At 36.1% G+C, this 14635-nt stretch overlaps 1 protein-coding gene across 3 annotated transcripts in view; it reads left to right on the forward strand.

The window, feature by feature from the left end:
• The window catches only part of Elp3 (elongator complex protein 3), a 292722-nt gene that overhangs the window by 171376 nt on the left and 106711 nt on the right, over nucleotides 1–14635 (forward strand). For all 3 annotated transcript variants that reach the window (XM_090401875.1, XM_090401873.1, XM_090401874.1), the window contains exon 15: nucleotides 3075–3156. In XM_090401875.1, the coding sequence (XP_090258001.1) occupies nucleotides 3075–3156 (82 nt within the window). The remainder of the gene's footprint in view (nucleotides 1–3074; nucleotides 3157–14635) is intronic.

The following is a 14635-nucleotide window of genomic DNA, read 5'->3' on the forward strand; positions in this document are numbered from 1 at the left end:
AAGCTTGGTGAAGAACAAGCTGAATTCAAGCGAAACAGAGGCTGTCAGGATCAGATTTTCACTTTACAACAAATTGTTTAGGAATCATGATCATACAACAAATATCTATAAGTTTTGTATATCTGGAAAAAGGCATATGACATGGTGCCAGTGTTTCTTGTCAGTGGGGCATTATATCAAGCAATACTTATTCTTTATTTGAGTTGTAAGTCAGCAATTAGAATTGTTGAAGGAAGTACAGGAGATGGTTTGATATCAAATCTGGTATCAAACAAGGATGTACATTATCTCCCTCTGTTATTCATTATTTAAGTTGCTCACATTATGAAGAAAAAGCAGTATTAAACCTGATATTAAAATTGGAGATATTAATCTCAGCTCTTTACTTTATGCAGATGATGTACTTTTAAATAAATCCAGTACAAGTCTGCAAGATTCCCTGACTAAATTGAATAACTGTTGTAATAAAAAAGTTACTAATGATGTAAGTTTTTCATGTAGTACTATCATTATATCCTGTATGCACCTTGAGTGTACACGTCAGAAATTTGATGATAAATGCCTGTCCAATAGTCTTTCCTTTCTGGATTGAACATTTAGTAAGTATACTATGATTCATGTCTTGGCTAGAGAAAAAGTGCATACCCTCGGGTTGATCTTCCCTAATTCATCATGACATACACACAAAGTTACCAGTTGTATATAGCAGTTGATGAACCAGCAAACATCATAGAAATGCGCACTTTCCATTGTTATTCATGTTCATATATTTCTATTATGTATGTTAACTGTTATTACCTATTCTCTATTTTTTCATTTATAAATGGTACCTTGGTCAAAAGGGGATCAGAAATCATAGTTTTTAATTATATTTTATATTTTGTGAACATTACATCTGTCACCACCATTCATTAAATGAAATACTACATGGAAAAACAGAAGCCTTTCATCACATTAAGCATTATTTTCTGCATGTTGATTTTTTCTTTGATTCATGCTTTTAGGCCTTCAATGCTTGTCTGTTTGGCTCAAGTCTTCTTGAATATGTTGGAATGAACCTTAGTGTTAAAATGAGATTACATAGATATTTAATCAAAAGAAAGTGTGCCAAAGTTTGAGTGGATAAAATGATTTTCTTACAGTACATATGATGCTATAAAAAAGAACGAAATTCTAGTTAGAAGGGCTAGGTTTATTCAGAATAATGCTGCAGCCTCTGCTAATAAATCATTTGACTGTTTTGAATCAATAAATAAATTTGAAATTTCACGAAATGCATATCACAGCTGAAGACAATATTAGGTAATTATCTCTTACTAAATATGTACACACTTTTGAAATGTATTAAGTGTTGGTGAAACTTCAAACTACTAGTGATCTGATTTTTAAATGAAAGATAAAAAGTTGCACAGTATTTTATTGGGTATATTATACTGGGTGATCCAAAAGTAACAGAAAAAGTAAAAATTCAATAATTCGAAAAGTATGGACAGTAGAACGATGCAGTTTTCACAGAAATGCAATGGATTTTTTTTAAATAAAGCAAAAAATTTTATTACCAGAATAGTTACATTTGCCACTGACTGGTGGCGCTTCAGCTGTGTCAGTAGTTTGCGCAGTGGCGCAGCACAGTTCGCAACGCAGCTAGGATTACAAATGTTCAATGTGACGGCCGTCATTCATGAGAATGGACGTCAGACGTGGCATGACGCCCTGCACAGCATTGAAGAGGGTTTCAGCTGTAATTCTTGTCACATGATGGCAAATAGCTTCTTTCAATATGGCCAATGACGTCGGCCAACCTCTGTACACCTGTGACTTCAAGTAGCCCCATAACCAAAAGTCACAAGGTGTAAGGTCTGGAGATCTTGATGGCCATTCGTGTGGGAAAGAGTGACTAAAGACACGGTCATTGCCAAATGTCGATCGCAGCAGGTGCTGGACAGGACCCGTGATGTGCGGAGGTGCTCCATCCTACATGAATGTTACACTATGGAGTGCTTGCCTCTCTTGCAAGGAGGAAATGATGCTCTTTTAAAAGCACAGCATGATGCTTGCCTGTGACAGAAACAGTTCAAAATGTACTGCTGTGGACTTCCTCAAAGAAAAAGGTGCCTATAATTAATGACACAGTGAACCCACACCATGCTGTCAATTTTGGCTGATGCAAATGGGTTTCCACAATTGCATGTGGGTTCTCTCTCACCCAGATGCACCAGTTGTGCACATTTACACTTCCATTAAGCGAAAAGTGTGCCTTGTCAGTCCACAGGATATTTGACATTGTTTTCCATCTGTTGAAAAGCCAATTTGCAAATTCATGACATCTCTCGAAATCAGTTGGTTTCAGTTACTGCGTGTTGGATTTTGTAAGGATACCTCTTGAGGATGATCCTGAGTGATCCCCGCACGAAATGCCAGTTTGTCTTGAAATTTCACGCGCACTGCATTCCCCCACGTGCTGAAGCTGCCGATCGTGTGTCGGTCTCGTGTACAACTACAATAGTTTTTTTTGGGTCTCCCGCTTCTTGCACGTGCTTCCAAACTGCCAGTGTCCTCAAACCTTTTCATCATAGCTATTAGTGAGGAACAAGACATCAGTCCCTTTCCACTTCTAATATCCCACATCGAACGATAGGTGTGCAAAGCCACACTTGCACATTCGGAGTTCTGATAATACAGCTTAACTAAAAGTGCTTTATCTCGTAACGATAACATGCTTCACCTTGGCAGAATGTTTAACGCTGAAAGTTTAACTTCAGTATTCGCTACACCTGAAATTTACATACCTCATGGTTTAAATAGTGACAGGTAGCAGCCCTGGGACCGCTACAGCACCACCTGTTGTGACAAATGTAACTATTCTGGCAATAACATTTTTCTTTATTAAAAAAGAAATCGTATTGTGCTACTGTCTATACTTTTTCTGTGACTTTTTGGATCACCCGGTATTTAGAGTTACACTTCTGTATATGAATTTGCTAAATTAAAAAAAAAAAGTAATCAAAAATGAATTAAATGTTAAAAAATATTTCTATGCATCATTTTGCAAAACCAGTCTTCATCTATTTCAGGGTTTTGGAATGTTGTTAATGGAAGAAGCAGAAAGAATAGCTAGATGTGAACATGGGTCTGATAAAATATCTGTTATATCAGGTAGTATTTTTTGCTTCAAATATAATCTTTAGTAATGAATCTGCTTCTTCAATGTGAAAATTTTAATTTTTCATTTCTTATATTAAAATTATATTAAAATTAAAAAAAAAAAAATAAACATTCAAATAAGATCAAAAGTTCTAGTTTCAAACCTAGAACTTTTTTTGTCCTACTTCGCTGTTATGATCCTTGCATAATAATTGCTGTGTTCCTTCACATGATCATAGTTTATGTGCAGGAACAGGTCATGGACTTGCTACTCTCTTTTCACATCAACTTATTCATGGAGAACTTTGAGGTAAATAGCCTAAAAAAACCCAAAATTTGGCATAGACATTTAGATGCCAGATTTGAAGAGTATACTAAATGAAGAATAGCATACTCTAAGTCAGTGTTTTTCAAACTTCAGATATCCACGTTCCCCTTCTTAAATTTTCATTATTATCAAGTACCCCTAATTAATTAAAAATAAATAAATTAATTTAAAATATCTATTTTATTTGAATTTATATGTTCATGTAAACAAAAAATATGATTTATTTTTAAATTTTGGTTCTCTAGAGATGTCAGACGACACACTCATCAATTTCATTTGATCCAGATGCAATATCAACGTTTTCTTGTTGCTTAAAGCTACTTGTATTTACTATATTGCTCTCTTTTTGGGGTTTTATAAATCCAATCTTTAACCAATGATCCATACGTAAGAATTTGAAAGCTAAAAAAAATATACTATATTTACTCGATTATATAACTCAAACTTTTTCCCAAAATTAAAGCTAAAAAATCGTGTTGCGGAAATTTTCGGAAACTAAAATTTTCAAAAAAACTGAAAACGGTGCAACTTACCAAGTAGCTCCTACTCACTATCACTACTTTTGGCATCGAGAACAGTTTATTTGTGTGCATCGTGAAAGTCATCTACCCAAATAGCGTCATCTTCTTTCCCATTATTTCAAGCGAAAATTACCAGTAATTTACATGACTTAAGATAAATAGAGCAGCGAAGAACTGCATGTGATTGGTGCGGTATTAACAAAAGACAAATTAGCATTTCAACAGTTGAGTTGAAATGCTAATTTCCCTTCAACCGAATTCCATAATATCTGAAACACATTCACTATATATTTCTTAGTTTTAACACATGAACGACGAGGGTGGTCTTCCATATGTTCCACTGGCAACATATGGTTTTGCTTAGTCTATAAAGCAGTTTCTGTTGGAGAGGGGATGTGATTCATTATTTAGTGATGTTTTATCCAGGTTGTCTCTAATTGCAGTTTGTTGAAAAATATGATTCCTTTAATTATGCATAGCCGAAAATTGCCATGTACCCCCTAACGACCTTTTGCGTACCACACTTTGAGAAACACTGCTCTAAGTGATATAAGAATATTAAATAAAAACAAGTGGGTGAACATTAGTGACCAAGAACTTAAAGAAAAAAAAAGCTAGAAAGTGGCAACATATCCACATGTTGTCACTCCCAAGGGGTGGGGGTATACTGTACAAGTGAAAACAATTATATAGGACAGACAGAGAGGTCAGTTGTGAAATATATCAGAATGAACATTGGGCTTATTAATGCTGAGTCCTCAAACAAAAATGATGGAATGATCATAGATAGAGAGGTTAGTAAGGATCAGGATCGGGTTGACAGCATGGGCATGCTAAAGCAAGATCATTTTTATTAATGCTTCTTTATTATAACATGGTGACAGCTGCATACACATTAGTATATTCAGATTTTGCAAAGGCTCTTGATAGATAATATCTCTGGAAAGTTTTGCTGCTTGGTTGTAGTGTTGTATGTTATACTTATAAAGAAATTATAACGTTATTTTAATCCTATATGAAGCATGAAGTAACATTATGACTAGTCTATTTACTTAATGCTTATGCTTGGGTACAGGATTAGAACAATATAATTTCTTGTCAAGTATAATATATACATAGATAACAACAAGGGAGGGAGGAGGATATAGTAGAGGTGTTAAATGAGCAATTCATTAAGGTATTCCATTCTTGTGAATGTAACATGCAGAACTTTAAAGGCTGTGGGGTAGCACTGATGCTGGGTGAGCAGGATATATGAATTGAGTAAACTTGATGCTAATAAGGCCATAAGAATTTAATGATGCATCACCACATCTTGAAGCAATGTTCCAGGAAGTTAATGACAACTTTAACTTACCTCTTTGGCCCAAGTTCCAAAGGAGTGGAAAGAAAGCAAATTTGTTCATCTTCATAAAAGGGGAAGAGGATAATAAGACTAAGGCTTTGAATTATAGCCCAATCTGCTTGTATATGGAGTTGTGGTCAAGGCAATAGAGAGGTTAGTAAGAACCAGGATTTAGAACTGGGATGACAGCAGCAGAATTCTCTTTGATTGACAGCATGGGCATGCTAAAGCAAGATCATTTTTAGTAATTGCTTACTTATTATAACATGGTGATAAATGCATACACATTAGTATATTCAGATTTTGCAAAGGCTCTTGATAGATTGACACATGACAGGCTGATAATTAAACTGGAATAGATGGGGTTGGATGGTACATTAGAGTGTTGGATTGGAGAATGGCTGCTTGATAAGTACCAACAGGCTGTGTTTTAGGGGAGTGATAACCTAGAAGAGGAAAGTCACTAGTAGTATGTCCTAGAGGGTATGTTTTGGAGCCATTGTTGTTTAATTTGTATGTAAATAACATTGGGAAAGGCTTGAATACAGTTGATTGCAAATGGTGAAAGTTGGGGAGAGCTGGAGTAGAATGGATGTGGTAGCTTTGTTGCAAGAGGACTTAAACAGACTGAGTGAATGGGGATGCCAATTCTTTGTAGCAAAGTGTAAGGTTTTAAAAAACGACTTGTAGAGTTGTGGGGATATCTTAGAGGAGATGGAAGATCTGAAGGTGACGGTGGATAAGGACCTGAAATTTTGGGACATTTTGAGGACAGCACAGTGGATTATGGCAGTGATGCAGTGAACACTGACATGTAGAAGTAAGGATGTTATGATTCCATTGTACTAGGCTTTGATCATAGCACACGTGGATTGCTGTGCACAGATTTGATTGCCTGGTTTTTAAAAGGATGACGAGTTCTTGGAGAGGGTTCATATATGACTGATGAAGTCAGTTTTGGGTCTCTGGCATATTGAGTACAAGAACAGATTAAGAGAATGCAAATTGAAGAGTTTAGTGGATAGAAGGAGGGGAAGAGATATATATAAGTTAGTAAGGAGTAATTACCAGAATAATGTGGATGAGATTTTTCATAGAATGGTTGGAGACAGCAAGAGAACAAGAGGCCGCCTTTAGCTGTATAAGGAAGGTGTGAGCAAGGCAATGAGGAGTAGATTTTTTTCTGCGGAGAGTGGTAGATGATTGGAATGAACTGCCTGAAAGTGTGGTGAGTGCAGAGATAGTGAGTACGTTTAAGTCAAGGTATGATTGAGCTGTGTACGTGAAAGTGAGACCACCCACAATGAGTTTCTTGACTCTATGGAGGTCTGATGATTATTAAATACTGCAATAACAGATGTACTAAGTCAGTCAATAGCATAACATGGCTGTGGCCTTGTGAAAAAGTATCGCAACCAAAATTTGAAGCTTGAAGAGATGGCTTTTTTTTTTCTTTCCATAAAAGTTACAAGAAGTAACATTCAGAACTGTTTTATGTAGTAGTTCATGAAAATACAACTAATTCTACTATTACCAGCATTTCTGATAATAGCATGTGCCACCTGATCATAACTTTTCATTGAGTTATCTCACTATTATAGCCGACTTATAAGGACTCAGTATTGCAAGGATTATAAATATCATAACTGACAGAGCACTATTCTGTTGGGCAGGTAAAACTGAATCTTTTAAATGCTATAATGAAAGCTAAAATACTGTTCCTTATAATTAGTGGGAAGATATGCAATACTGACATAAATTTTATAGGATTTTTATCCACTGATTGAACTATCACTGGAAAAAAAAAACTAATTTGTATATATATATATATATATATATATATATATATATGTTAAAGATACCAAGCTATTTTAAATATAAACCTGGTTTTAATCCATTTCCCAAGTAAGCAAACAGATAAGTAAGTCAAGTTTGCATCTGCAAGTCTTAGGCAACTCGTGGTAAAGGTGGAATAAGCTCTGATCACTATTCTTAGTATTTACCCTTAATGCAAAGCACATCTCCTTGAGGAGATGTATGATGCTATGCATTAAAGGCAAGGAGCCATTACCCAGACCAGTTTCAATCTTTATTGAGGTCTCATCAGTGGGAGCCAGGCTTAGAAATACCAAGGTTTAAGTAATACAGAGCTTAAGTATTTTACCAAAAAAGTTACCATAAGGTGCTTTGCCCTTATTAAATAAAAATCTCAGGATGAGAGATAGATGTAGAAAGTTTTTTACCTTAGGAATAATATACGTTAAAGATACCAAGCTATTTTAAATATAAACCTGGTTTTAAGGGTGCTTAAGGGTCAAAGCTGTATAACTGAGAGGAGATCTCCACATAGCCTTTAAAGGAATGCGGAGAACCGACCAGGGCTTCTGACCTAATGTCCAATCCTCACCTTCTCGTGGTGCACCCTGTTGGGTATCTACTTTGATACTGAACGAACGAGGATGGGCTGGCAATTTGGGATTTAGCCGACCAAATTGTATTATTATTGGGTAAACCAAAATAAAAAATGATGGTACAACATGACAAAACTTCATGCCGGCTGGGGCGGCGCCCGGTTAAACAAGGCCCCCGTTGTTTTCGCCAGGGAACCAGGGCGAACAGCGTAAAGTCAGCTACTGGAACAAATCTGAAAACAAACCCCAACTCAACATCACCAGAGTTAAAGATCGGTACTATCAACGTAAGAAGCCTGAATGGCAAAGAAATGGAGCTAGCTGATGAATTAGATAAGTACCAGATCGACATAATAGGGGTGACTGAAACAAAAAAAGACCAAAACTGGTGATCTTTCTGAGCAATAAATACAAAATGTTATATTCAGGCAATGACAATCAAGGAAAAGAAGGAGTAGCCATAGTATTCAACACAAAATACGAGGCTAATCTTCTTGAATGGCAGTCAGTCTCAAGTAGAGTAATGTGGGCAAATATGAGAATGGGGAACTGGACAATGAGACTTATTTGTGCCTATGGTCCCACAGAAGGTTCTACTAAGGTAGAAGTGGAGGAATTTTTTGAGGCTTTAGAAAAAGCAACTGACACAATGAAAAAGGAAAAGTTGGTCCTTGTTGGGGATCTAAATAGTAGAGTAGGAAATGATTGTGAGACATACAAAAATATTTTGGGAAAATTTGGAGAAAAGAGCAAAGCTAATAATAATGGCAAATATCTGTTGGATTTTGGCTCAGGACATGGACTGGTTATTACTAACACCATGTTCCAACATAAAAATGTGCACAAATTCACATGGAGAGAAGAGGCTAGGAATAAGAAAAGTCTCATTGACTATGTTATTGTTGATAGTGATGTTTTCTCACTGGTGCAGGACACCAGAGTGTACAGAGGATTTGAAATTGGAAGTGATCACTATTTAGTCTTGAGCAGGATAAAATTGAATTTCATATTGAAAAGAATAACATGTAAGAAAGTTTTAAAGCGAATAAAAGTTGAGCAGCTCTCAGATGTGAACTGTAGACTAAAATACAGAAATATTATTGAAAAGAAAATGAAAGAGTTTGAGAACAGGAATCAAACCTTGGAGATTCAGTGGCAAACTCTGAAGGAAACATTGATTGATTCTGCCAGAGAGGCATGTGGTGAGGTTGTGTGCAAGGATAAAATAATCAGAACTCCCTGGTGGACACAGGAAGTTAAAGAGGCAGTGAAGGAAAAGAAGAAAGCATATCAAAAGTTCCTGGCAAATAAGTCAGCTTTTACTCTTACAGAATACAGAGACAAATGTAAGAAAGCTAAACAAAAGTCATGGGAGGACTTTGGCAAGAATATAGAAAATAAATATCAAGAAGGTGGCAAAATATTCTGGAGGTTGTTGAAGAAGCTTAGGAATAATGGAGGAAAGAGTGCTGTAAAAGGAATTAGAGATGATAAAGGTGAAATGAAAACAGGAGAAAAAGATATCCTTGAAGTATGGAGTAATTACTTTGAAAAACTGCTAAATGAAACAAGCAGTGATGACAGCACAGTGATAAAACACACTGACCAGGCAGGCAGTCAGGAATACATATCCATACTTGAAGTAGAAAAAGCCATCAAAAGCTTGAAATGTGGAAAGGCAGCAGGAGTAGATGATATCCGACCAGAAATGCTGAAGTATGGTGGTATAAAAGTCTTACAGTGGCTGCGCTGCATAGTTCAGAAAGCCTGGACAGAGGGACGAATTCCCGATGATTGGAGTAGAGCTCTCATAGTACCCACATATAAAAAGTGAAATAAAACTGAATGTGAGAATTACAGAGGTATTTCCCTCTGAGTGTTCCTGGCAAGATCTATGCAAGTATACTTGAGAAACGGTTGAGAAGAATTGTGGAAGAAAAGCTTGGTGAAGAACAAGCTGGATTCAGGCCAAATAGAGGCTGTCAGGATCAGATCTTCACTTTACGACAAATAGTCGAGAAAGCATGGGAATATAACAAAGATCTGTATTTAAGTTTTGTCGATTTGGAAAAGGCATATGACAAGGTGCCAAGAGAGAAGCTATTCAATATGCAACAGATATATGGTGTCAATGGGGCATTATATCAAGCAATACTTAGTCTTTATTTGAGTTGTAAGTCAGCGGTTAGAATTGAAGGAAGTACAGGAAGATGGTTTAGTGTTAAATCTGGTGTGAGACAAGGATGTACATTATCCCCTCTGTTATTCATTATCTATATGGATCACATTATGAAGGAATGTGGTATTAAACCTGATATCAAAATTGGAGATGTTAATGTCAGCTCTTTGCTTTATGCGGATGATGTTATACTTCTAAATAAATCTGCTACAAGTCTGCAAGATTCTCTGACTAAATTGAATAGCTGTTGTAATAGATATGGTATGAAGGTCAGCAATAAAAAGACAAAGACAATGAAAATAGGCAGAATCATTGAAAATGTCAACTGTGTTGTGAATGGAGAACCTGTGGAAGAAGTAAAACATTTCAGCTACTTAGGCACAATTTTTACTGAAGATGGTAAACTAAATATAGAAATAGACAACAGAATCAGCAAATCTGGTATCGTGGGAAGTCAGTTGAATAAATTCATATGGAATAAGAAAGAAATTAGTCAGAACACTAAATTAGCTGTATACAAGACTGTGTTCAAACCAATTTTAACTTATGGATCTGAGAGCTGGGTCAGAAATAAAACACTTGACCAAAGACTAGAGACCGCAGATATGAGAGTCCTGAGAAAGATTATAGGCGTGAACAGATGGCATCAATGGCAGTATCATATTAAAAATGAGGATATTAGGAAAGAACTTGACATTGTCAGCATCCAGGAATGCGTTAGCAGAGCTAATCTCAGATGGTATGGTCACTTAAATAGAATGGGAAAGGAAAGATTAGCAAAACAAGTGTTCTCTGTCAGGTTGGCAGGAAAACGACCCAGAGGAAAACCAAGATATAGGTGGATTGATACGGTACAAAGTGCCTTAGACAATAGAAATATAAGATCTGATAATGTTGGAGTTTTGACAAGTAACAGACTGATTTGGAGGAAAATTGTAGATAGGAAGTTAGTAATGATGTAATTTTTTCATGTAGTACTGTCATATCCTGTACACCCCTTGAGGGTACATGGCAGGAATTTGATGATGATGATGACCTGGTTTTAATCTATTTTTATATACTACATCTCATTGACAATCTTCCTCTTTTTCCAGGAACTTTACCTTCTGTTACTGTTTTGAGAAGTATTTTCATCTCTTGTGTCCAAAGTATTTCAGCCCTTTTCTGTCAGTATCCTTAAGTTCTATCAATCCTTCCTAGCACCCATCTTTCAGTATATGATATTCTCAGCAAACTTCTGTAACACCACATTTCAAAAGCAGCTATCACTTTTCTATCAGACTTCTTTAGGTTCTAAGTTCAGAGATCCATTCTTCCATATTTTGGACAGGTCTCTGACTGTTGTTTTAGTCGTTCCTAGCCTTCTGACCATATCTTTGTCTTGCTAGAATTGATGTGCTCTGTTCTTACTGATCAGTCTACAAGCTAATTCCTGTCTCAAGCTCATCCAGTGCTACACACTTGATGTCTTCAGCATAGATAATAAACAGGTGAGGAGAAAGTAGGCATCCTTGCCTAACTACCTTTCTAATCTGAAGCCAATCAATTAATCCAACACCTGTTCTTACCATGGCTTCTTGCTCATTATACAAGTTAGCTATCAACCTGATAATGTGTTGAGGAAAACCTATTAATCTCATTACCTCCCACAATTTCATATGCTGAACACAGTCAAATGCTTTGGAGTAGTCTATGAAACACATGATAGAGTTTAAATTCTTTATACTTTTCTTTCATCTGTCTAAGACCAAGAATCTGATCTCTAGTAACCTTACCTTTCTTAAAACCTGCTTCTTCCTCAGGCATCTCTGCCTCAATCCTATTTAGAATAATCTTTAATAAAATCTTTCTTGTGAGAGATTAAACTGATAATTCTGTATTTCTTTCATATTTCCCTTTTTGTGTGATGATATATGAAAACCAACTTTTCCAGTCTGCCATATCCTTAATTAATGTATGAAACACACTTATCCCTTGATCCTTTCTGGTCTCAGTGAACTCTTCTGGGATTTTATCTGCACTTGGAGCGTTATTGTTGTCAAGCTGGAGGAGGTTCCAAATCGAAATTTTTCTAGTGAGAGGGCTCCTCCAAATTTTCACTATCCTTTCTGCTGTATAGTTTCTCACAATATTCTTTCCATCTGTTTTTGATTTTCTGTTAGTATTGCTCCATTCTTCTCTTTGCTGACATTCAATTTGGGCTTAAACCTGTGCTTTAGGTCACGAACTAAACAAAACATCCTTTTATAATTGTGCCTCCTCATCTGGAACTCTATCTCTTCACATTAGCATAAAAATTTTCCTTGTCTGCTTGATGGCTCTTCTGACTTCTATGTGATCTTATATTCTTCAGTCGCTGGGCCTAGATACTTCTTAGATGTATCCTGTATTATAACCCTTGACTCCTTCCCAAAGCATTTCTGGTAAGTTCTCCTCACTAGTCTTTAAAAGATCATCCAACTGAGTTGATGTTTCTTCTGTGAACCCACCAGGTCTCTGACATCCGGTTTAGTGGGATGGGCCTGGCTTTAAATCTCAGTCTTGCTTTGGCTCTTACTAGTTGATGGTCTGTACCACAGTCTGCTCATCAGCGATGCTTGTCCACCATTGGAGAGCTAGTGGCTCTCCAATGGTGGACAAGATATCCAGGTATTGGTATTAACTGATGTGTTAGCATGGGCAAATTCCAACAGTCTTTCACCATGGTTTTATGGTCACCCATGCCAAAGATGCCACACTCAGGCCAAACTCTCATACTTTTTCATTAAAATCCCCAGAGTACATCTCTCCTTGGTAGTCAATCCAAAACAGTCTGTAGGTTGTCATATAATTCATCAGGCCTGTCTGTGCATAAACTACCATGATTGACACATTGGCAAGATGAGCCTTAAGTCTAATACAAAGTATTCTGTCATTAACAGGATTATAACCAAAATGGACTCTTGTCTGGACTGTCTTCAGTATCACAGCTACTCCCATCAAATATGACCAGCAATAGCTGCAAATGCTTTGTCATTTCTATTGTGGTTCACATTTCATAGGATGTCATTTTTACTATCGTCCATATCTAGGATATGCATGACTGAATGCTTAAAAACACAGTGAGCAAAACAGTTTTGAACAGTCTCTAGTTGCTAATTGCTTGTAAAAGATTAATATTTGCACTGACCTCCTTAGTGATTGTCAAGGACCAGTAAAATTTTTATTGATTTCTATTGTAATTCCATTTCTCAACTCATAAGCCAATTCAGATATCGTTCACATGGTACTGGACTGGTAAACTCTCCATTGTAATCTTTTAAAGCATTGAAGCCTGGCCCTTTTCCCTAAAACTAACAGCTCTTATTTATCAGTTGACATATTTGAACAGCATAACAAGATTCGTTTTCTTCATTGATCCAAACAGTGTAGTTTATAACACTTGGAGCCATCCGATGTGGCACAATAAAATAACCCTGTTTTGTCAGCATTACAGATGTCATCAGCACTGAATTGTTTTAACACTATGTGGTAGAGGTTACCAGCTGATCCAATTAAATAGCATTGTGTCCTAAATAAAGAAAGGAACTTCTTGCTATATATATTTTTTTCATTTTTTCCAGACTTGTTCCAATAAAATAACTGCCCCAATTAACTGGTGGATCAATGAAGCAGAAACTACTATATATATAATAAACACAGTTATGTGAAGCTTTTTAGATGAAATGCTGAAAAATAATTATTTAATTTAGTGTATGTAAGACTTATAATGGAGTGGTAACTAATAACTGATGTGACCCCCCCCACACCCACGAAAAGTTGTAAACACATAGATCACCCATAGTGCTTAACGTGCTAAGGTTTTTATTTATGTAAAAACTAATCTAGAGACCAAACATAATAGAACTTTGTTTTTCAAGTTAGCTCAGGCATCCAGTAAGCAGGGTGGTAGTCTCATGCTGGGCAATGAAATTCATCTTCCATGTAAAATCCATGCATGACAGAATTTAAACCTGCACCATACAGGTTGGATAGCAGCTACACTACACAGTCATCCATTTTTAAAGGATAAACAGAAGGCTAAGATAAACATCATATAAATTTTCTTGGGAAACAATGCAAAGCACACTTGCATGAATTGTTTAACAGTGGATGATCATATGATCACAGGTCAGTCAACTCTCGGTGTGGCAAATGTGTAGAGACTGCGGGAATAATTTGTTATAATAAATGTTCTTTAAAACAGCATTTGAGTGAATTTATTATAATAAAAGATTAAGAATAAGAGTGTAAGAGTAAGTTAATGCTTAACCTTTCTTCTTTTTTAAGCTAGTTCAGGCCTCTGAGTAGGATGGTGATCTTCACCCACCAGCCTGCTCAGAGGCAATTTTTCAAAAAATCTGGGCATTTGACTTTTCTTCCCAAATTAGACTACAGTAGTATCTCGCTAATCCGAACCTCTTCAGTCCAAACCCTCCAGTAAACCGAACTGGAGTTTGAAAGAAAAAAAATGTTTTATTTATTGTGCTATTATTTTTATTTAATAATTATTATTTTAACTATTATTTATTTTATTATTATTACAGTACAGTATATATATATATATTTTTTTTCATACTGTCGATTGTATGGTTACACTGTAGGCCTATTTTGATTTATTGTGTGTTCACATTTGCTTTTTCATACTGTACAGTACGTACTGTATTGTCAGCATGAATCACCGCTGTC

The sequence above is a fragment of the Typopeltis vanoorti genome, chromosome 12 (assembly GCF_054136105.1).
Source record: "Typopeltis vanoorti isolate ZY-2024b chromosome 12, IOZ_Tvanoo_1.0, whole genome shotgun sequence".
NCBI classification, from domain to species: Eukaryota; Metazoa; Arthropoda; class Arachnida; order Uropygi; family Thelyphonidae; genus Typopeltis; species Typopeltis vanoorti.